The following is a 22,745-nucleotide window of genomic DNA, read 5'->3' as shown; positions in this document are numbered from 1 at the left end:
GTACGTGGTATTAAAGCCAGTGATTTTCTCTTGAATGAAAGAAAAACAACGAGAAAAAAATACAAGTGTACATCAAATCCTACCTGTTTCGTGCCGACTCACCAGGAATTGGTGCGCATCACACGCTACCACTTTGCAACCATAAGACACGCGCTATGATAATTAATAAATTTTTCGAACCACGAAGCGTTTACGAAATTTAGATTTGGTTACTTTTAAATTTGTGTGTCTTATTAAATAGGAAAAGATCTCTGTTTCGTGAAAAATAAAGTGGCAAAATGAGGATTTGCTTATGAAAAAAAGAAAAATGCAAATTGAAAGAAAGATCTCTGTCCCATAAAGAACAAAGTCGTGAGGAACGCTAAGGATAAAAAATTGTTTTAAAATCGCCTTGTAATTTCTGTGAGAAAAATATCGAACGTACTATTTTACAATTACAACGAAAAAATAAATTGACGAAACAATCCCTGTTTCACAAAAGGTAAGATAGTACGGAATCGCGAACAGTAGTTTCGCGAAAGAACCGTGAACAGACGCACTATAGTTAACAACGATAATGAATTGGTTTTCTTTTTCATTTATATATATAAAGCGACGGTGTGCTCATAAATTGTAAATAATTTCATTGCATTTTCTCAAATTCCACCACTAAACGCAGTATTTCAATGAAAGTGAATTTCCCTGCGTAAGATATTTTCAGTTGGACAAACGAACGTATTTCTATTTAAGTAATGTATCATTCGTTTGTTATTTAGAAATGGTAATGATAAAAAGCCAAACTTTCAAGTACTCGCTCACACATCCCGAGATACCTGTTTCAAACGACGATTGATAGAAATGAAAGCGGCAGCATACCTGTCCTAAGAAAATAGTAAACAAATACCCGTATCGCAATACCATAACCATAACGAATGGTGAATCGAACAGAGGATAAAAACAAATAGTTAATTACTTGTTAAGAAGGTTTATTAGAGGTACGCCGACGTGTAGATAATTGCTCGACAGATAGTAAAAACTGGTATAATAAGGAATTGTTGAAAATGAATGTGGATCGCGTCCGAGAATTTCTTGTTTTTAATAAAACAAAAAAAAAGGTCCTGTGGAAAATGTCCCGCAGAACGTCTCGATGACAGGGAAAACTGGAAAATTGCGAAGTACATAATTGAATTTAATGCGATGTACAGAGGTTTTGTTTTTTTATTTCCAATTAAATCGTGTGTTCTACATTTCAGTAAATTGTCGTAGATCACGGAATTTGATACATATTGTCGTTTCTCTACATGATATAATTTAAGAGTAATTTATTTTCAATTATCGAAAGTATAGCTGTAATTCCAAGAATTTGACTTCGAAGTTGGTGATGTTTCTTACGCACACAGATAGCTTATCGTTAAACTTTTCCCAATTAGTCGTAAAAGTTTCGACAGCCATACTCCGAAACAACTTACGCTTTTTTCACTGTTTCGACAATGAAGTAATATATACCTAAAGAAAAAAGAAAAAAAGGAAGGAGCGATCTAATCGAGAAACTTGGTCGCTGCAGTTGAATAAATAGCATCTCTCTAATGCATAATACAACTAGATGATAATAGAGTCATATCACGGAACGCTATGAACGCAGCGAAGATTTTCTGTATGTGGCATTATATTCAATTGCAAATCTCGATAGATTCATTTAATTGTAATTGAAACGGCGCTTTCCATCGAAACGAAAACCGTACGCAGCGCTGTTCGGTGCGCTGACTAGGGCGGGATTCTTGTACTGATGAAACGAGCCATGTAAATGCGGAGGCCTTACGGCGTTCTGTTCTTCCTCCTGCGACCCTTTCAAGTAGAATGCCTCGAATTGTCCTTCCGGTAACAGAATGTCCTTCAGCGATTTGTCGTTCGGATCGTAAGCCATCCCATTTAACGCCAAAGAAATTAGAAGAGAAAAACACTGGAATCACAAATAGACGAGACTTTGTAGTATATGTAAGTAACTATTACATAAAATTCGATAACTCAACAAACACTTATTCATATAATTTTTCCTCGTTAAAATAAGTGATTGGAAATAATAAGATAAATTGTTCAAATGTCTTGATATAGTGGAAGTAAAGGTACGTACCGTAAACAAGGTAAGAAGGTTTGCCGCCATATTTCGATCTGTATTCTACGTCGACCAAAGCGCTGAAATGACGAAGAATGTTCTAGGTATAAAGTGAAAACTATGCCGCTATAAAAGATACGAAAGCTCTAAATCATATAATTAAAGTTATTTGAAATAATTTTTAATGACACGGCCGCGATACGAAGCAACCAACTGAGTCATATTTTAATGTCCTAGAAAACTTTGTAATTGCAAAGATTTCACAAATTTATTTATTTATTTATTTGGTACTTGAATCAACGGGAGACATTCCCTCGAGACAATATATTCTGTTCTATTCTTGATCAATCGAAAGATTTACACAGATCAAAGTATACAATTAATTTGTTCCAGGTGGATAACACAGATACTACATCGATGACAAGATTACACGACTTCTATCGAATTAACATACATAACCGTATACTGTATATCTAAACGCTATTGTTTTCTGATTGTTCGCAATGGTACGTGTTTTCTACTTATCTTTCTTTCGATCAGTGTACGTAATCGATAAAAAACTAACCAATTGTGATCTACGCGCTCATTCGTCGTTTATTTCACGAACACGCAACAGGTTTGTGTTCTTTCTCATTACATTTGTCCGTTTTCATTATACACACGATTAAAAAGAGTTTATAGTGCATCCTTAATAACTAAAAGTAAAGATATATTTAACTTACTTATTGAACTCCTCTATTTCGACGTTTACAAAATCGCGATACAGGAAGTTATCAAAGGGATAAAAATATTCATAATTAATTTAATTAGAGCTTGATTAACTTTAACGCGTCATTAATTCAACTAAACTAAGCGTAAGTAATTGCAAAATCTACTTTCACTTTTCTGTGAGTCAGTAACGATTGAAACCGCTCGCGAGGAAAGAAAAGGATGAAACAGCAACGTAAATTCAATATAGAATTTAAGTCGAGATATTAAATCTACTGTAAGAAGTTCTCTATCATAAAAAGATTGCTAAACTGCGAGTTTTCATAGTTGAAACTTACCGAACGTGGTCGTAGCAAAAGTGAAAGCCGCTCTGCACACACAGTTTAGAGAGACGTTTCCTCTACCTGCACACATTTAACGACCTTGCCACTGCCAAGCGTCCCCACCCTGAAGACCAAGAGCAACCTCGAGGCCTGCAGAAACGGAAGCCGACAGAATTGGAAAACGTGCAATCCTGGATTTCGCCACTGGCATTGAACATAGGTTTCGTAAATAAAAAAAAGTTTGTGCTGAGAAAAAATAATAGATAACGAACAAGAAACTGCATGATTTATGTAAAGACAAATGAGAACAGTATTGGTAGACGTAAGAAATTGTATTTGTACAAACTGTACAAAAAAATCAGGTATCGTCGTAGAAATACAATATCGAAGAATAAGAAAATGTAATTAAACTATAATATGCTTATAATCGAAAGAAATAAGATTTATCTTATAGAACCTTTTCTTTTTTGTTACATATCATATCACATAAATTATTCGTAAATGTAAGTAGTACGTTACTATCACAATGTGCAATATATATTCTCTAAAACAGTGCGAAACGTCGATCTATTAACTCTTCGAATCACTTAAAACTCATGATATGATAAACTTAATGTCATGTTCCGCATATTACTTGTCACATATAATACACAGTCGCACATAGTTTTATATATATTAACTTTCACAATATAAATTATGCTGGTACGATAAACAAGTTCCAGTATTATGCGTAGATATTGATGGATAAAAAGTAACTTGGCGCTATCGCTATTACGATCAATAATAAAATGTTTTAATACAAGAAGCTTTACAAGAAGCATACCTTATCATATGCTTACGAGTTTACAAATTTTAATTATAATATATATGTTGGATGTTCGTTTTGTTTAAGTATCTCTCACAAATCGTCAGAATGAAATAAGAATGTTAAATAGCAGTACAAGATTATAAACATTCTCTTTGCTGATACATGAATTCATGATGCATCACAATTATTTTACATTTACAAATATTAAATATTCCTGGGATGCATGTTATACGGAATATAAATAAGGATCTTGCTTTGTCTTTCCTTTTGGAGGAGAAGTAAAGGGTGAGAACCAAGCAATCGAAAATCTTCCAAAGACAGCTTGAATGGATTTCCATCTACTATTACGAACCCACCTGGCTTCTTCTTTTTTAAGTTGCTCAATACCCTATAAAAATGATATAAATAAGTAATCAATTTGAAATTACCATTAATTTTTTATTTAATTATCGTGTACATACAGTTTCATCATTCCAAATTGCTTGTAATTGTGTCCCTAACATTACAGCCGTGAAAATGGCAAATAAGAGGGCTTCGAATGCCAAACAAAGTAATAGTACCACTGTTGCAGGTGGATTAAATGTAGAACATTCTTTCCATTCTTGTCTTATACATGTAGTAAATTGTTGTATACATAGCAATAAAGAATGCAATGACATTGCTGCTATATAGAACTAAAATAAATTACATAATACAGATGATGCTTCATGTCATCACTTTGCATATTTGTATAGCAGGACTTACAGTAAAAAGTACAAAATATTTTTGATTATTTTCCCCAACACAATTATTAACCCATGGACAATGATGGTCCATTTTTCTAATACATCTATAAATAAAATATTTAAAATATCTGTAATTTTTCTATGTATTCATAACTAAGATATTACAAATGTTATAAATTTACCTTTGGCACACAGAACAATGATGTGCTCTATCAGGCTTAATAGAACAACATTTAGGACACTTAAATATGACTTGTCCATCCCTAAATCCCATTTGTTCAATCATTTCCTTGGTAGCATTTCCTTTCAAAACAGCACCCTATAAATATGTTTAAGCCATATTACTAGTATGTTTCAAATATGTTAGCTCCATGTTTTCATGTCTTACTGGATCTGTGAACATTGTCCTTAAATGAGATGCAAAAGCCAAGAAAGTTAATGACTGAAATATTGCAGTGTTTAAACTAGAATATAAAGTATTTATTGTGGGAATAAGGATAACTGCCATTACTACAAACTCTGCATAAATGATTAACAACCAGGTTAAAATAGCACATATAATCCCACATATATCCTACAACATAAAATCAATTAAAGGATACTTAGTATCCATAAAGAATATTTCAATTATTTAATTACACATTATTTAATACCATAAAATATTTGTATATACATACTTTTATACACCACAATCTTCCACCATAACATTTATTGTGAACATCCTTTTCTCTTTGAAAAGACATATAGTCATAATCCATGATTTATTGCTATTTACTAAATTTTTCACTGTTAATCACACGAAGAGATTTCAACCATGGTTCTTTGCTTGAAATAAAAATTAACCCAAATATTAGTAAAATTTTATATGGCGTATTATATTTTGTTTGTGATTTGTGAGAAATCAAATCCACTACAACAAATTTATACTATGAAATAACATGGAAATAACCTAGAATCTAACCTCATAACTAGTATTCGCAGATTTCTCTTCACAGATTCACCAGAATCGGATAATTTGCATCAACTTTTACTTCAATTTTTTTTCATTATGATACATTTAACGTGTTTACGATGAATATCAAGTGACAAAATTGATTTGTTCGTCCTCAGCTTTTACTTAATTAGTCTAAGTAGTAGATTCGTTACTAAATAATTATGTTATTAATATAAAAGTTCTCTCAAGTATCCAACTGTCGTATGTTTACACCGATTTAAACGCAGTGCAAAGTAAATGAACTGAAAACGGAACTTGAACATGTTATCACGTGTAGATTATGATAACTTGATTTCTAAACGTCACCGATTATTCGCCATTGAACAGCATTACGAACGCACCACGCACCTGCATTTGAACGAACAGATGTTTTTAAGGGAAATAATCGAAACCTAAATCCATTGTCTTATCCAATTACAACAACGAATGTTAAAAAGAAATAAAAAAATGAATGTAAATAATACTAGATATTACCGGTTCGAACGTTGTCTACCGCATTCTTACACGCGACTGCAAGTTTGACAGTACATGGTAAGGGTGGGGGCTACAGTGCGCAGCCATATTGGCTACTTGTGACTTTTGGGAGGAAGCGAGCAAAAAATAATACAACTTTTCTCGTTTCTACGTGAAAAAATGTTGCCTTCGAGGATTTTTCATTGATTTCACACGTTGGTCTTGTTAACGCGAACACGATTACGATAGAACGTGCGATAATTTATACAAGCTCAAACTTTTTTACGAAAAATGGTATGTTACTTTTTGATTAGTAGATTCTTCGTCTTAGAACAGTTAAATCATTCGTTACGAAATTATAAGATATTCCCGATGTATCTACTTTATTTTTTTTGTAGAGTTTCTTTGGGTTTGGTCAATCGGCTGATATAGAGATTACTTTGGATGGTGCAGAAACCAGGAAGACTGCAGACATTAAATCTGAAGATGGTAAAAAAGAGCGCCACTTGTTATACTATGACGGTGAAACCGTTTCTGGAAAGGTAAAAATCTTTTTTTAAACGAATAAATATAAATAAACTAAATGAAATATTTGTACAGAATGTAATCCATAACCTACGGTGTTTATTCGTAAACTCTAGACCAATAGCCGTATAAGATAAAATAAGAAGTACTCAACATTGCGCTATTCTATATTAATTATTTATATTAATATTTAATAATTTATTTATTTTTGCACACTAATATTATTATATATGCATATACTCCAAAAAATTACAGTATTTAACGTATATGGGTATATATATAAGAGAAAGACAGATATGTTTTAATATCTTTAAGTAAATATGATTATCTTATTTAATTTGACAAATTCAAACCATAGAACTATAATAGAATATATTTAAAAATAATCTCCTTTTTGTGAAACATGACTTTTAGTAGATAATGTCATAATGTAGTTCAAATCCTTCTTGAGAAGCAAATAAGGTTATATTAATTAATACACTATTATTTGCAGATTAATATTAGTCTCAGGAAAGCTGGTAAATTGGAGCATCAAGGTGTAAAAGTAGAATTTATTGGGCAAATTGAACTATATTATGATAGAGGAAATCATCATGAGTTTACAAGTCTAGTTAAGGAATTAGCTAGGCCGGGAGAACTGACTCATAACACAGTATATACTTTTGAATTTGCAAATGTAGAAAAACCATTTGAAAGTTACACAGGATCTAATGTACGACTAAGATATTTTCTCAAAGTTACAATTGTTCGAAGACTTAGTGATATTGTTAAAGAACTTGAATTAGTTGTCCACACTCTTAGTTCCTATCCAGATATGAACAATCCTATTAAAATGGAAGTTGGAATTGAAGACTGTTTGCATATTGAATTTGAGTATAATAAAAGCAAGTAAGTTGCTTTGATGTAAAGTTTAATTATGTAACTCTTAATGCCTAATATTGAGTTTAAAGATTAACTTACATTTATATCTTTTCAGATATCATTTAAAAGATGTTATTGTTGGGAAAATATATTTTCTTTTGGTTAGAATAAAAATTAAACACATGGAAATTGCTATAATAAAACGGGAAACTACCGGTTCTGGTACAGTATAATTTTTAGATCTTTTTTCTCATAAAAATATTCATAATAATCTTTCTTATAATTTGAACACTATTATAAATAGAATATATATTTGCAGGTCCACATACATTTACGGAAAATGAAACTATAGCGAAATATGAAATAATGGATGGAGCACCAGTCCGAGGCGAGTCTATTCCAATAAGAGTCTTTCTAGCAGGCTATGATTTGACACCTACAATGCGTGACATCAATAAAAAATTCAGTGTTAGATATTACCTTAATTTAGTTCTCATGGATGAGGAAGATCGTAGATATTTCAAACAACAAGTAAGTTGAATAATAAGCCTCTGATTTACTAACTTTTTATTGAGATACTTTTTACAATTACGTTTTTTTAGGAAATAACGTTATGGAGAAAGGGAGAAAAAAGTAGAAAATCTCAAACCGCTTCACCACACATGCCATCGCATTTAGTATCAGCAGAGACAGGATTCCCACAAGGAGCTGCTCAGAATGGTCCACCATCTGTAACTCCATCAGTCCAATCAGGACAATTGCCATCCACTAACATTACCAATGTAGAGGATGCACAGGCGCCAATAGAAAGCATGACACGCGAAGAAGGAGATGGTGAAGGTGCAAAAGAAGTTAATTCTGAAAGTAACTGAATTTTTGCATGCGAAACAGTTACTGAAGTCAATGGAAGTTTTACTAATTCAGAGAATGGGTAATAACTTCGCACGGAACTAGTAGTTTTAAACGAAACTCCTCTTCTACTGTAAAGAGAGATTGAATTTTAGGAACTACAAAAAATCGAAACATCTGCAAGTAAAGTTGTAAATATTTTGGATACCTATAAATAATGCGGATGATTAAATTGAATAAGTAGCCAATTATCGATCAAAATTTCCAATTATCAAGAGCTATAGATAACATACAGTGGTGTCTAATGGGACAGACTTGAAATAATTAAACAGAAAAAAATAATATAAAACAGAATAATACAACCATATAAAATGGATATTTATAAATGGACAGTTTAATAACTGAATATTTATCTGCGGTATATTCTTGAACAGCATCTGAATGTTACAGTGTTCAGAATATTTTATACAACCGTATTATGTGTTATATTCTCAAAGGTCTTTATCAAAATCTTTTGTGTTATATTATCAAACCTCTCAAATGGTCAATTTCTGTCAGATGAGAGTTTTCTAAATCTGAAATGGATATACATATACTCACAATGGCTGCCCTATTTTAATCCATTCAACTAGTCTGCAACTAATATGGTAAAGGCACTGGGAGGAACGCTTTTATATATAATACACTATTATCGACATAATTTTTGAGAGAATGTGATTTTTTCAGCAGAAGATTTTTATTAATATTTGCAATAAATATCATTAATAAAATATGTTAAGATACAGGCACGGTATATAACGTAATATCGATAGTTCTGTCCCAATTATAGCATAATTGTATATACAAATCATTGAATTGTATATGCTAATTAATTTTTTAATAGAATTTTTATGCAGTTTCAAGAATCTTAATACAAATCATTGTAAGAAATACATGCCTTAGTATGCTTGTTCAATTTTTAGTATGCCTTTATTAATATAAGAGTGGACTACGATAGATTAAAAAATGGGATGGCCCCACATGTATTTATATATATATAAAAACATATTACAATATGTGTGTGGATATATACATGCATATATATGATTTTTAATGATAGTAGTCTTAGTATAAACTGAGTTATATATACACACACACAAAAGTATCCACCTCTATTGTAATAATACTGAAACGTGTTCTATCAAGGCAGTATCATGATTGCTACCACGATGGAGGTAATATACCGGTATGAGAAAAATACCAATCGTTTTGTACAATTCTATGTTAACATGGGTTGACTAAAGAATCTTGTTAAAAAAGAAAAACTGCATAATAGTCAACCGCGTGTATTTCGAGAATTTTGTTTCATGTAAATTAAAAGTTTCATATTTCACGCCTTTGTTATTTGTTGACAAGAAAGATATATGTGTAAAAGAGAGAAAACAGAACTATTTGTGAATTATTTGACATGTCAAATATTGTATATACATATACATATTGTCATACGATATAAACTAGCTGCATATTTTAATGCCCACATAAATATATTATACATCGCATACAGTGTGCCATTGTGTGCACGTGTATCGGAAAACATTACTTCGTCTATGCATAAGTACACCCTTCCTATCGTTTTATATAAATCAGATATCATTAGATTTTTATTCTCGCTATCTATAACTTGTTTTTTATCTGAACGAAATAGACATATCAAGTACAGATTTCACCATGACAAGTAAACTATGGATTTAAGTGCAATTAATTTTATGACGAATTTATGAAGGATGATATCAACAAATGCTAATGCAATAGAATTTTATAACGACAATTAAAACGTCGATTAAAATGTCCCTAGTTTTTCAAATCATTTCCCGTCTTTTTTTGGAATTATCTCGGTTATAAGCAAAATATTTAGAATTGACATTACGATTAAGTGCCTTCGTAAAGCACGATTAGTATTTCGAAAATTAAGGGTAAATATTTTATACATAAGAAGTTCTACTATTTAATTAATTAATAGAGCTCATTACTTTTTCTCTTCAAAAGCGTCTGTATTTTATGAAGTTACTATCTTTAACTATTGTTTGTAACTTTAATAATTTAATTATTAGAATCTTTAGTCCAAAATATTATTGTGTATATTAACAGACTATTGTAAAATTATAAGCGCAACAAAAATAGTTTTATATTCAAAATTTTTTTCTATTCATTTTCATAAACCTAAGCAAATTTAAAAAGTAATAAACCTAAATATATACAAATAATATAGTAATTAAAAATCAATTGCTAATGATGTTAAAACAATTATAATTAAAAAAAAACATATTTTAAACTTATACATAAAACATAAATTTTACAATATTTAAAATTCTCTTGTAGTACAGTAACATTTAATATTTTAATGTATCACTGAATTTTATTTATTTTCATTAATGAATGATTCGTGTATTTCTCTGTAGTACATATTAGACGTGGGCATATGGAAATCAAGCTTAAATAAATATACGTACTGACAGCAAACCAATACGTAATAGTCTACAAGCAAATTATTCATAGATCATATTTTACAAATCAGACTTTGTGGCACTTCCGTAAAAAAATTAGAACTTTACATCAAGTTCTCTTACGTCAGTATATGTTTAAGAAAAAGTGTGTTCCACACATAATTATAGAAGAAAGAATGTATGATTCAATTAATTCAGTGTAAAGTCCAAAGATTCCGAACAGTATGCGCGTGTCTCTGCGCGCAGATCTGATGTCCGGATCCGGATAAACAATTATCGTGTCTGGTTATCGTATTAGTAGTTCACTGCCGGTTAAAGTGTTAGTGTCGTAGTCATCAGCAGGTTAACCAAAGATGGAAGTACGAACAGAATTAATTACGGAACTTCGTGAAAAATTTTTTAAAAAGTTGGCTGACGAGGGACCACCAGATCCTAGTGTGTATATTTATTTTCATATCGTAAAAAGGAGTACTTTTTCTTTCGAATGGTATTTTGAAAAAACCTGATTAACTCACAGGGTAAAATTTAAGCTTAGTGTCATATACCAAAGCAATGTTTTCAATATGTATTCGATGAAAGAATAAGAATCATTTTTATGAATAATTTATGAAGCCTTTGTTCCACTTCTTATTGTGTATTTAATTGATAAAATGTATAATACATAAAAATATTTATGATTCAACTAATCATTTAATTGAATCCAATTTCAGAATTTCACCCTGTAGATATTGCTAATGTAAACAATAATAACTGGTTAAAAAGATTTTTAGAGCACAATGAAAACAATATGCAAGACTCACTTAATATGTTATGGGAGACTTGCAGCTGGAGAAGTAAATTTGGCACAAATGGTATGGATAATATACATTCATATGTGCAGTTTTTTTTAGTTGCTATGTATAAATTATATAAGTTTTAATGAAACTATTACAATATTATCTAATTACAGAGATTACAGAAGAGAATGTGATGAAAGAATATTTAAATAATGGATTGTGCTTTATTCATGGTAAAGACAAAGATGGTAAAACAATGTTTGTTATTAAATGTAAGTTACATACTAAAGGCAGTAAAGACTTTAGTCAATTGCAAAAGCTTGTTGTGTATTGGTTTGAAAGATTAGAAAGGTAAGATTAAATAATCTGTAATGAATTATTTAGATCAATTTGTTCCCAGAATAAATGTTATCTTTTTTTATGATATTTCAGACAAACTAATGGCAATCAAATTTCACTTTTCTTTGATATGTCAGATACTGGTATTTTAAATATGGATATGGAATTTATCAAGTACCTGATCAACCTTTGCAAAAATTATTATCCCAATTTTTTGAATTATATCATTATTTTTGAAATGCCATGGATATTAAACACTGCATTTAAAATGATAAAATCATGGTTGCCACCTAAAGCAATTCCAAAAATTAAATTTGTGCATAAAAGCAACATACATGAGTTGGTAGAACCTAGTGACATACTAACATGTTGGGGAGGTAGTAACGAATATACCTTCAAATTTGTACCGGAAGCACAAAATAATATAGATGCTACAATAAATGGAAAATTCGATAATAAAAAGGTATATAATTAATTAGTGGAAAAATAAATGTCAAATAATTCACAACTTCCTTTGAGAATTAATTTTTTATCTTTATGTAACTATAGGTACATTTTGCAGAAGGTTCTCCATTAACAGAACAGTCTACAAGTAGTTTTGGAGATCAATCAAATGAAGAACAATGTAAGTAAAATTATACTTTTATAGGCATTATTAAATCATAGATGTAGAGATAATTCTTTAGAATTCTTTCTGATTTTTGTGTGAAATGGAAATTTTATTGTCAGAAAGAATTCATTTTTACATCTATTGTAAATATTGAAAATGTTTGTAAAGATAAAAGCTCTACTTTGATTCTTATACTGACAAATAATACTTATTCTTCTGCAGTATTATCAATTGAACCAGATGCATTTATATTTAATAAAGTAGGAAATGAAATTAGTGGAACAATTACAATTAAAAATGTGACTGTAGATAAACCTTTATCTTATAAGGTAAGATGAGTTTTTCTTCTATGATAAAATTTACGATATGATGTATATGGAACATAGCATAAATATTTTCTATTATATATGTAGGTAAAAACAACGTCGCCGGGAAAGTTCAAAGTACGGCTAAGTTCGGGAGTTTTATTACCTCAAGAACAACGTACGATTTCAGTTGTTGTACAGCAAGAACATAATATGCGCAGTCTCTTTCATGTCGATAAATTCTTAGTTATGTGCCTTCCATTAAAAGATCCGAACGCATCAGCCCAAGAACTAGCAGTTCTATGGAAGGTAACACATCGATATATATTAATTATATAGGCGTTTAATGTGTAATTGTTAATTTATGTTTTATTCAGTCTGAGAAACCAGCAGAAGAACATAAATTAAGATGTTGCGATGGTGGAATTACAAGTAATGAAACATCAAAATTACATTCCACCTCAGGCTTGTCAGAAACTGGTCAAATAGATATACTTTCCCGGAAAGTAAGGCAAAATAATGTGATTAAAAGTATGATATTAATGAACAGTATACTAATATATAAATTGGTTACTTACAGATAGCACATTTGAAAGACAGTCATACAAAGTTGTACAATGATGTCGTTTTCTTGAAGCATTTATTATTCTTTTCTATGATAGTTACAATCATAATGGCCATAGTAGTTATTTATATTTTAAAAGTTGATATTAAAAATTTTATGGATCAACAAGTCTGTGACATGCATGGAATATAGGTTGTTCAGATAGAAATTTATTTGATTTCTACATACACATAACACAAATTTTAATTGTTATATATTTATGTTTATGCTATAACTCTAATATTTTTAAATCGATCTTTCCTATTCATAGCTTATATTTGTTTTTCGTTGTTTTTGTTAAAAAAGAATTATGTAAGATACGTATAAAACATGTTTTATGTTATCAATATTGACATAAAAGAAATGAGTTGATGTTATATTTTGGGACGTTTGTGTATACTATTTAATATATTTAGGAAGTAAATATATTATTGTTATAAGAAAAAAATATAACAATTGGGATTATTTTTATAACGTTTTACACGTATTTCTACATACTATTTGTACAACTTATCTTCCTTGTAATTTATAATCTAATAATACAAATTATTTCAAACTAATCCTTTTATTTACATAGCTCATCTAATATCTTTAACTGGTTAATGAAACAATTATGGGAAGTTCTTTTTGTTATATATACGTGATAAAATTGTTAATATCAAATTCATATAATATACCATATGTAAATATTTCATTCACGATAATTTTATAAAATGTACTAATAAACTATATATTTAAAAAAAAGTTTCTTAATTATATACTTTTGCTAAAAATCATTGCATTCTTTTATTTCAATATCATATTTGTTATTTTACTCACTGATTTATATATATCATATAGTGTACTAACATGTAATATCTGTTTACTTCAATGCAAACTTATGAGATTAGAAGTGTTACAATAAAAAACTGATTGAAAGTCAAGACGTTTTTTGTATCTTATGCTTGACAAAAAAAATTTTAATATTGTACCTAACAAATGTTCGAATAATTGCACATACATATGTATATAATTTTTTAATACTTAACATGTGATTGTATCGTCATTGTATATATTTTCTCATCAACGTACATTAGTTATTAATCATTTAAGAAAAAGTGATATTTCGCATAAGTAAATGGGTGTTGGTCTCCCCACTAAGATTTAATCCTTGTTCCCACCTTAACTATGGCTTTCCCGCTCTTTTCGCATGGCGGTGGACTTTTTTTATTTCGTCGAATGCACCTCACCAGCAAGTATATCACATGAACTTACATCTCAGCATTATCAACGCTACATTTACTAGTAACAAAGTATTATTAAAGTAGTTTCACCGCCGTATACTTATAAACATGCTTCAGTGAGTGAAAACCGAATACATGAAAAAAGGAAAAAGTTAATTGGTAATATATAGGTAAAATTACTACCCGGAAGTACCTAAAAACGACAGTCGTCCGGTGTAAACATGACGAGTGATGCATGCCAGTGCGCAGCTATCAACGCGCAGCATTTGAACATTCGTAGTTCGATCGGCCATATTATCCTCCGGGTCTTACACAACGCCCTCACACGAACTTTCTCGACTTTACGAGGTAAGCGAATATTTAGAGGTTTCAAGTCGTAAGCGAACTTAGCACAAAGTGAAAACACGATTCCGTGTGAAGAAAGACGATTTTTGAAGGTATTTGAAGAGATCTGTGTCTGCCGGCCGCGAGCTGAACGCAAAAGATTGGTAAGTTATATCCAACACGTAGCAGAACGAACAGTATTCCCTTCCGTTGCGTCCTCCATATTGATGACAGCGCCGACGGTGATAATTTTCTGAAATTTTTGTCGTTAATGCCCCCTGTGTCCTGAAATCGAAAGCACCCGCGTTGTCTTAAAAGCTTTCCGACAGAATGCGCAACTTCGGAGCCTCCGATGTTTGACAAAAGTCCTCGGTTACGGAACCCTGGAGGTCCGCTACCCATTTCCACACGCTCCTTCACCCATCACGGCGCAATCACATTTTGCCCATGGCGTCATCATCGTTCGCATTACCCGCTTCGCGTGTTACATGGCGTTCCGCGGCAGCGTGCGTCGCTTCTGTCAATCCCGTTTGACTTTCCAATGATATAACACCGATGCTGGATTACGAGGATTCCAACACATGGTCAATCCTATTAATTATTCGCTCTTGTCTCCTCTGGTTCATCCGTACCTTCCGTACCTTCAATTTCTTTACAAGGATATATTTATTTTTCCTTAATTTCGCACCACTCATGATGCCTTGTGCATTCCCACTGATATATCAGTGGTGATCGATGCAATTTCCGAATGCATGCACGTGTTTTCGAATGCTCTCGAAAGTAAAACCGATTACACTTGCGCATTCTTATGAAACGATTGTCATATTCTATGTATATGATGTTTCAACTCTACGTCGTTTCTGTAATAATTCGATAACTATGTAAATGATTCCATATATTCATGGATATTTACTCAAGTAGATCTTCGAATCTTTTTAATGCCAAAACTGCATATTGCAATGAGTGATTAGATATGTAGCTAAATATCTTCTTCACAATTAGATATAGTATGTATATATGTGTACACATATAGTACTATGTTGTCTATAAGTGATGATTGTGTAGTTAGCATAAAATATAAAATTTTGTTTGCAATAGAATAACTCCATTAAATTTATAAAAAGATATACAAATGTGTAACTAATTACAATATGTTTTTATAACACAAAAAGTAAAATATATGGTAAACTATTTGAAAATTATACTTTTATTTACAAAGCATTCAGTAAAAAATACATCTTTTGTTCTTTCAGATTAATGACAGAAAGTAGCCTTCTATGAGTTAATGATTTGACCATGACAACTAACGTAGCAACAATTAAGTTAGAAGAGGAGCAGGAATCTGTAACGGAGATACAAACATACTTAGAAACATTTAATAGAGAAATAGAAGGAGGTCAAGGGGAGCAATTGCAACATGTACAGTGTTAGTATTTTCAAATGAATTTTCTATATTTACCTTAGAAGGAACAAGCTTCTATTAAAACTTTAGCTTATAGTGCAACAAGTGGAAGGACTGTCTGGTGGAGAAGAAGGTGGAACTTACTTTGTTGACCAATCTGGTCAATATTACTACCAAGCAAATAATGATGAAACACCTGTCATGACACAGGTTCAAATTCAAGAAGTAGAAGAAGCAGATGTAAATAATGATGGAGAAGCACCTCAAGAAGAACAATACCATGAAATTGAAGAATTAGAAAATGTTGATGGTGATGAAGATGTAAGGGAAATTATCTTTGTTCATGGAATGTCATACTGTATACAATTACTATGAAAATATATTGTTTTCCATAGGGCCAGGTAACGAGTAATGGAAATAATGAGGTTGTAATCAACTCTGGAGATGCGTATCAAACAGTTACTATTGTACCATCTGATACCAATCCTGGTGAAGTGAGTTATGTACTAATAGTTCAGCAACCTGATGCTGAAGATAAGGAAAGCAAACCAATAGCACGAGAAGGAACAGAAGGTGAAGAAGGAGAAGGAGAACAAGATCTTACAGTTTATGACTTTGAAGATAATGAAGATAATGAAGTACCTGTGGAATCAGAAGTAGAAGATGACAAAACTAAGATTGTAAAAATTTTACCTAAAAAGTCCCAAACTGTTACTCAAGCTCATATGTGTAATTATTGTAACTACACAAGTCCAAAACGGTAATTTTTTAGTTTGTTTTAAATTATACCATAATCAAAATTTGACTAACTTGTAAACAATTTCTTAATCTGCATATGATGCAGATATCTGCTATCACGACATATGAAATCACATTCTGAGGAAAGGCCACATAAATGTAGCGTTTGTGAAAGAGGATTTAAAACACTAGCTTCTCTTCAGAATCATGTTAATACACATACTGGGACCAAGCCACATCACTGTAAATTTTGTGATAGTGCATTCACAACCTCTGGTGAGTACAAAATATTTATGGACTCTTTATATCTTTTTTCATTTGATAAGCATTTGACCTTGAATTATTAAAAGAAACAAGTAGCATTGAAGTGCAGAAACATAGTAATCATCATTAGTAATAATTTATAGGTGAACTTGTTAGACATGTTCGATATAGACACACACATGAAAAACCACATAAATGTCATGAATGTGACTATGCATCTGTTGAATTGTCTAAACTCAAACGTCATATTCGGTGTCATACAGGCGAACGTCCATATCAGGTATATTATATGTTCATATAAAAAGCTTAAAAAGCGTTATTCACAACCATAAAATTATCATTACATTTACATTACAGTGTCCGCATTGTACATATGCAAGTCCTGATACTTTCAAACTAAAACGCCATTTGCGCATACATACAGGAGAAAAGCCATACGAATGTGATTTTTGTCAGGCAAGGTTTACTCAGTCTAATAGCTTAAAAGCTCACAAACTGATACATAACGGTATGTTGATACTTTATATGTTAAAGGTTGTTACATTTGTTATGTAATTTTCTTTCATTTATGGTTATAATAATATGTGTTATAGTTGGTGACAAGCCAGTGTTTCAGTGTGAATTATGTCCAACGACGTGTGGAAGAAAAACAGATCTCAGAATTCATGTACAAAAATTACACACCTCTGATAAACCTTTGAAATGTAAACGCTGTGGAAAATCATTCCCAGACAGGTATGTGGCAAAGACTGGGCTGTATAATAGCTACAAAAGTGAAAATATTATATGTTGCAAACACAAAACATATAATGTATTTTACCATTGTAGATATAGCTACAAATTGCATAGTAAAACTCATGAAGGAGAAAAGTGTTATAAATGTGATTTGTGTCCATATGCTTCTATATCCGAGCGCCATCTCGAGAGTCACATGTTAATTCATACTGATCAAAAACCATATCAATGTGATCATTGTTTTCAATCATTCAGACAAAAACAACTTCTCAAACGGCATTATAATTTATATCATAATCCTACTTATGTCCCCCCTCCGCCACAAGAAAAGACACATCAATGCCCTGAATGTGAACGACCGTTTAGGTATGTAATATTTGTGATACACTTATGAAGTGAAGATATGGAGGAGAATACAGTTGAATGCCTATGTATTTTGTTTTTCAGGCATAAAGGGAATCTTATTCGACATATGGCTGTTCATGATCCGGAATCATCTCTTCAAGAAAAGCAACAAGCATTGAAGATGGGCAGACAGAAAAAGATTCAAATTATAGATGGACAGAGAGTCGAGGTCATGACAGGTAAAGTTTCATCAAACTTGCAAGGCAGAACAAGGAAATTTGGTTCATTTATATGTGTATAATTAGGAACAAGTCGCAAATTTGATATTTCTAAAACAATATTTAAATTTTATGAATGAAGCAAATTGTACTACACATATACAATGAATCATAAAATATTGTAATCACAGGGACACTTACTCAATGATCTGTATTCAGGTCATTGACTAATATCCATGTGTTGTGTTATAATAACAGGTGATTTAGCTACTAAACTTAAAGGTTACGAAGATGAAGAAGAAGATGAAGAGGATATGATGGCGGTCGAAGGAAGTGATGGTCAACAATATGTTGTATTGGAAGTTATACAGCTAGCTGACAATCAAGGAACTGATCAAGTGTGTATTATAACAAACGCTAAAAAAATATTAGTTTATTATGTTTATGTATGAATATAATTCTGATTGTTTCACCTTTGTTTAGCAAATGGCCGTAGTAGCCAGTGAAGACGGAGATTTGATGATGCAAGATCCTTTGAGTCAAGAAAGTGGGATCGTAACTGGTACAGGCGAAGAAGCAGATGAAGCAGAAGAAGAGGAAGAAGAAGAAGAAGAAGAAGAAATAGAAATGGATGAATTAAAAATAGAAGCAGGAGCTTCTATGAAATCTTCATCTCAGAACACACAAAGTGATCCAAAATTACAGAAGGAAATGGAAACCTGTTTCGGTTTTGACGAGGTAAGTGAATTTAATCTTTTACCACCTTCACAAATTGCCATTTATAGGCATGATTTATTATGATGTGAATTTATTGTAATATTGAATATTAGGAAGAGGAAGAAGAAGACGGAGCCAATGGTAATATAAATATATTGCAGACAATTTCGTAATATGAAAAATGAATGCGACAAAATCTATCTATGTAATAGTCAAATGTTTTATCTGTTTCGCAGTAACACCGTACATACTGCGAGTACTGTTTAATATTATTTAAAGACTCTGTGAATAGCTCCAATGGAGCCAATTTTCGGGGCCAGCGTGGTCCATATGCATGGTACAAGAACATTTTTTGCCACTAGTGCATTAGATGTATGTAATAATTTATGAAAAAACAGTAGTTCTATGATTTAGTGAAATATAAAGCGAATGTACAATTATAATGTAATTATTATTATTTTACTTTGTTATCAGTAAAATTTGCTTTAGAAAAACGTAAGTCAACAAGATCGTCACTAATGCATTCGGATATATTATTAACATAGGTTGACCTAATATTTTTAAACCAGTCATTTAGTAAATGTTAACATAAGAACATAGAATGTAGTAATACATCTTCATTGATTGATTATTGTTGGTATGTGGTTAATGGAACTAAAATTACGGAATAATGCGAGGCTGCAATGTATATACATGCTTACCATTACATTTCATTTTATGGATAAACATCATATTCTATAAATAACTAGAGGAAAGACAAGCGGTAAATTTAATAGTGATGATCGAGTTTTAAGTTATTTAATATGAATGATATCTGCATATATGTAGGAATGTACATAATAAGAAATTCGTAATACAGCATAAAATGTTAGAAATTTTTCATTGATCTAGCAGATGTTACATTTGTGATTGTATAGAAGTATTTCATAATATTAATAAATGATCATTCTATAAATAAGTACCTATATATAATATTAATGACCATGACTATCAGGTCAAATTTTTTGTGGATACAGGATAAGGTATGAATGACAGAAAGTATCTTGATATTAAGAGGACTGTAATGATTATTAGTATAATTATAATAATTTTTTATTCATCTTTTTTAATTACGTTTCCTTTAGAACATTACATGTTTAGGCTGCACCTTCTTTTCCATATTGATTGCAACTACTATAACAAAATGCAAATAGACTAGTAAGAAAATATTACATATGATTGTAAACAGTGACGAAACTTTTAATTCATTGAATCCTTTTGCATTCTATCGATTTGTGACAGTTTAACTTCTTGTATAATTTTGTGATTGCACAGCATTCAGAAACAACCATTTCCTATCTATATGGATTACATGTAGACTTCTCTTATGTAGTCAATTTCTTGTAAATGTAATCTTACACGCAATTTTTCATAAACTGTCGCACGTAAGTTATTCTATATAAATCGTCAATGTAATTGATGCTGTAAAAACAATGTAAAAATTTTTTACGCTCTTGTACACTTTTTATACAATTGTAATTGAGCAATTGATAATTGTGTGCTATTTAAGCCGAAGCACTTTCATACAATATTCCAAAGAAAAAATGGTGTAGCATCTTCTTTATAATAAACATTATGTCGTCGACGATACTTGCGCATATTATTTCTGTTGATAAATTATCATTTCGATATTTGTTAGGAATTAAATTGTTTGTTCAACGCACACATTATTCCGAGCAACGCATAGAACTACAGGATCCAATCATTATATTTTGGATCGTTTATGTATGACATTTAATATATTCAGAAAGTAAATGCATTATTATTGTAAGAAAAATATGGCTAATTGAAATTACTTTTATAATGTTTCATACATATACCTATATATTATTTATACGATTTATCATCCTTGTAATTTATAATTTAGACACATTATTTCAAATCAGTTATTTTATTTACATAACTCATCTAATATGTTAAACTGATTAACGATAGAATTGTAGTCTTTTTTATGTTAAATACACGTGATAAAATTCGTATAGTATCACATTCATATATCATTTATAAATATTTCATTCACAATAATTTTATGAAATAAATAACAAGCTATATACTAAGAAGCTAACAAGCTACATACTTCATGAAAACAGTCTATTACTCATATATTTTTAAAACAAGTCATAGTATTTTTTTATTATAATATATTTATTATAACAGTTGCCAATTTACACCTATCGAAGTATATTTACCTACAAGTAATAAATCTATACATTCTGCATTGCAATCTATTTATTTCCATGCAATATATGAGATTACAACTGCTATAATAAAAAAGTGATTAAAAATAAAAATAATTTCGCATCTCTTCCTCTACTTTTATTACATCATCAACATTTTATAATAAACAATATATAAAAACAATATAAAATCAATTGTTTTATTAAAATTAAATGATAATATGTCAATTTGTAAAAACAAGATATGTGTCAACTGTGAATTCAAAAGAATTTAATATTATATCTAACGAATACCCAAATAATTATAATATATACATATATAATATACTATCTGCCCACTCGCGGCTTCGCTAGCACAGTATTTGAATTATATTTATTAGTCTCTGGTTGAATACTCTTTAAGTATTTAATTTTGAAAACTGGTCAAATACGTGTTCGTTTATTTTTAATGAGTTCATATGCCGAATTTCACATCATTAACTTTAATGGACACAGAAATATGATTATTCTGTAAAACAAATTTTACCCCCTTCTTACCACCTCTGGAGTTAGGTTCTGCATTTAAGTATACGAAATGAACTTATATTTCCGATTATCAATTTACGTTTGTCGATAGCCTCGTATTATTAAATGAATTTAACCATTGCATGTTCCAACATACTTTAGTAAGTAAAAACTGAATGCATAGAAAAAGGAAAACGGTAAGATCTAGATAGGTTTAACTCCTGAGTCTACCTAAAGAGATAGTTGCCCAGCGTGTCAGTGCGTAGTTACTAATGCGCAGTATTTAAAGGACTTTCACGATTTGAACATTCGTACTTCTATCGACCACATAGTTTTCCGGGTAGTATACAACGCCCTCACACGAACGTTTTCGACTTTACAAAGTAAGCCAATATTTGGAGATTTTGTGTTCCACGATTCCATGTGAAAAAAGACGATTTTTAGCGGTATTTGAGGAGACTTTTGGCAAATGATTGCAAAGTGGACGCAAAACGCTCCACTATCTATCACTAATCCATTTTCAGCACGCAGCATATAGCAGAACGAACATTACTCTTTCTATTGCGTTTTCTAGATTGATGACAGCGCCGACGATGATAATTTC

The 22,745-nt window shown here is 30.9% G+C and overlaps 5 protein-coding genes across 12 annotated transcripts; 3 read left to right on the top strand and 2 right to left on the bottom strand.

The window, feature by feature from the left end:
• Positions 1-1,637: 1,637 nt before the first annotated feature.
• Positions 1,638-3,188, bottom strand: LOC138178630 (uncharacterized). Its single transcript, XM_069110661.1, has 3 exons — positions 3,139-3,188; positions 2,111-2,172; positions 1,638-1,939 (listed from the first exon to the last, which is right to left on the bottom strand). Exons 2-3 carry the CDS (start codon positions 2,138-2,140, stop codon positions 1,676-1,678), a joined length of 294 nt encoding a protein of 97 aa, XP_068966762.1. The 5' UTR covers positions 2,141-2,172; positions 3,139-3,188; the 3' UTR covers positions 1,638-1,675.
• A 353-nt stretch (positions 3,189-3,541) lies between these two features.
• Positions 3,542-6,069, bottom strand: LOC138178544 (palmitoyltransferase ZDHHC3). Its single transcript, XM_069110509.1, has 7 exons — positions 5,618-6,069; positions 5,334-5,481; positions 5,045-5,230; positions 4,839-4,975; positions 4,676-4,760; positions 4,393-4,605; positions 3,542-4,319 (listed from the first exon to the last, which is right to left on the bottom strand). Exons 2-7 carry the CDS (start codon positions 5,412-5,414, stop codon positions 4,158-4,160), a joined length of 864 nt encoding a protein of 287 aa, XP_068966610.1. The 5' UTR covers positions 5,415-5,481; positions 5,618-6,069; the 3' UTR covers positions 3,542-4,157.
• A 187-nt stretch (positions 6,070-6,256) lies between these two features.
• Vps26 (vacuolar protein sorting 26) lies at positions 6,257-9,916 on the top strand. Its single transcript, XM_069110452.1, has 6 exons — positions 6,257-6,397; positions 6,502-6,645; positions 7,122-7,516; positions 7,605-7,711; positions 7,809-8,020; positions 8,092-9,916. Exons 1-6 carry the CDS (start codon positions 6,395-6,397, stop codon positions 8,359-8,361), a joined length of 1,131 nt encoding a protein of 376 aa, XP_068966553.1. The 5' UTR covers positions 6,257-6,394; the 3' UTR covers positions 8,362-9,916.
• Positions 9,917-10,833: 917 nt separating this feature from the next.
• Positions 10,834-14,167, top strand: LOC138178505 (motile sperm domain-containing protein 2). The gene is made up of 9 exons (XM_069110442.1): positions 10,834-11,256; positions 11,532-11,672; positions 11,771-11,948; positions 12,030-12,399; positions 12,486-12,561; positions 12,769-12,875; positions 12,960-13,160; positions 13,229-13,357; positions 13,432-14,167. Exons 1-9 carry the CDS (start codon positions 11,175-11,177, stop codon positions 13,606-13,608), a joined length of 1,461 nt encoding a protein of 486 aa, XP_068966543.1. The 5' UTR covers positions 10,834-11,174; the 3' UTR covers positions 13,609-14,167.
• A 123-nt stretch (positions 14,168-14,290) lies between these two features.
• Positions 14,291-21,050, top strand: LOC138178375 (transcriptional repressor CTCF-like). Of its 8 annotated transcripts, XM_069110186.1 has the most exons (14): positions 14,291-15,026; positions 15,116-15,166; positions 16,256-16,428; positions 16,502-16,725; positions 16,800-17,164; positions 17,249-17,418; positions 17,550-17,686; positions 17,764-17,914; positions 18,000-18,141; positions 18,235-18,507; positions 18,589-18,725; positions 18,963-19,102; positions 19,188-19,442; positions 19,535-21,050. In XM_069110186.1, exons 3-14 carry the CDS (start codon positions 16,299-16,301, stop codon positions 19,592-19,594), a joined length of 2,184 nt encoding a protein of 727 aa, XP_068966287.1. In that variant the 5' UTR covers positions 14,291-15,026; positions 15,116-15,166; positions 16,256-16,298; the 3' UTR covers positions 19,595-21,050. The 8 variants fall into 8 exon arrangements, with proteins under 8 accessions (XP_068966287.1, XP_068966295.1, XP_068966312.1 ...); XM_069110194.1 differs by lacking the exon at positions 15,116-15,166; XM_069110211.1 differs by having other exon boundaries at positions 14,291-15,166; positions 18,987-19,102.
• The last annotated feature ends 1,695 nt before the right edge of the window (positions 21,051-22,745 follow it).

This window comes from Bombus flavifrons, chromosome 1, assembly GCF_040668555.2.
Source record: "Bombus flavifrons isolate JBK064 chromosome 1, iyBomFlav1_principal, whole genome shotgun sequence".
Lineage (NCBI taxonomy): Eukaryota > Metazoa > Arthropoda > Insecta > Hymenoptera > Apidae > Bombus > Bombus flavifrons.
Note: the sequence above shows the minus strand (reverse complement) of the source record. Positions and strands in the feature narration are given on the sequence as shown.

What these genes read in the sequence shown, in the direction of transcription:
- LOC138178630 (XM_069110661.1), bottom strand. Translation starts at nt 2,140, where the DNA reads ATGGCGGCAAACCTTCTTACCTTGTTTACG. An exon ending in ACCTTCTTACCTTGTTTACG is followed by an intron (nt 1,940 to 2,110) that starts GTACGTACCTTT and finishes TTGTGATTCCAG; the next exon opens with TGTTTTTCTCTTCTAATTTC.
- LOC138178544 (XM_069110509.1), bottom strand. Translation starts at nt 5,414, where the DNA reads ATGGATTATGACTATATGTCTTTTCAAAGAGAAAAGGATGTTCACAAT. An exon ending in AATATTTTGTACTTTTTACT is followed by an intron (nt 4,606 to 4,675) that starts GTAAGTCCTGCT and finishes AATTTATTTTAG; the next exon opens with TTCTATATAGCAGCAATGTC. An exon ending in CAATTTGGAATGATGAAACT is followed by an intron (nt 4,320 to 4,392) that starts GTATGTACACGA and finishes TCATTTTTATAG; the next exon opens with GGTATTGAGCAACTTAAAAA.
- Vps26 (XM_069110452.1), top strand. An exon ending in TTTGAGTATAATAAAAGCAA is followed by an intron (nt 7,517 to 7,604) that starts GTAAGTTGCTTT and finishes ATATCTTTTCAG; the next exon opens with ATATCATTTAAAAGATGTTA. An exon ending in GTAGATATTTCAAACAACAA is followed by an intron (nt 8,021 to 8,091) that starts GTAAGTTGAATA and finishes ACGTTTTTTTAG; the next exon opens with GAAATAACGTTATGGAGAAA.
- LOC138178505 (XM_069110442.1), top strand. Translation starts at nt 11,175, where the DNA reads ATGGAAGTACGAACAGAATTAATTACGGAACTTCGTGAAAAATTTTTT. An exon ending in GAAAATTCGATAATAAAAAG is followed by an intron (nt 12,400 to 12,485) that starts GTATATAATTAA and finishes ATGTAACTATAG; the next exon opens with GTACATTTTGCAGAAGGTTC. An exon ending in ATAAACCTTTATCTTATAAG is followed by an intron (nt 12,876 to 12,959) that starts GTAAGATGAGTT and finishes TTATATATGTAG; the next exon opens with GTAAAAACAACGTCGCCGGG.
- LOC138178375 (XM_069110194.1), top strand. Translation starts at nt 16,299, where the DNA reads ATGACAACTAACGTAGCAACAATTAAGTTAGAAGAGGAGCAGGAATCT. An exon ending in TAGTGCATTCACAACCTCTG is followed by an intron (nt 17,419 to 17,549) that starts GTGAGTACAAAA and finishes AATAATTTATAG; the next exon opens with GTGAACTTGTTAGACATGTT. An exon ending in TCACAAACTGATACATAACG is followed by an intron (nt 17,915 to 17,999) that starts GTATGTTGATAC and finishes TATGTGTTATAG; the next exon opens with TTGGTGACAAGCCAGTGTTT.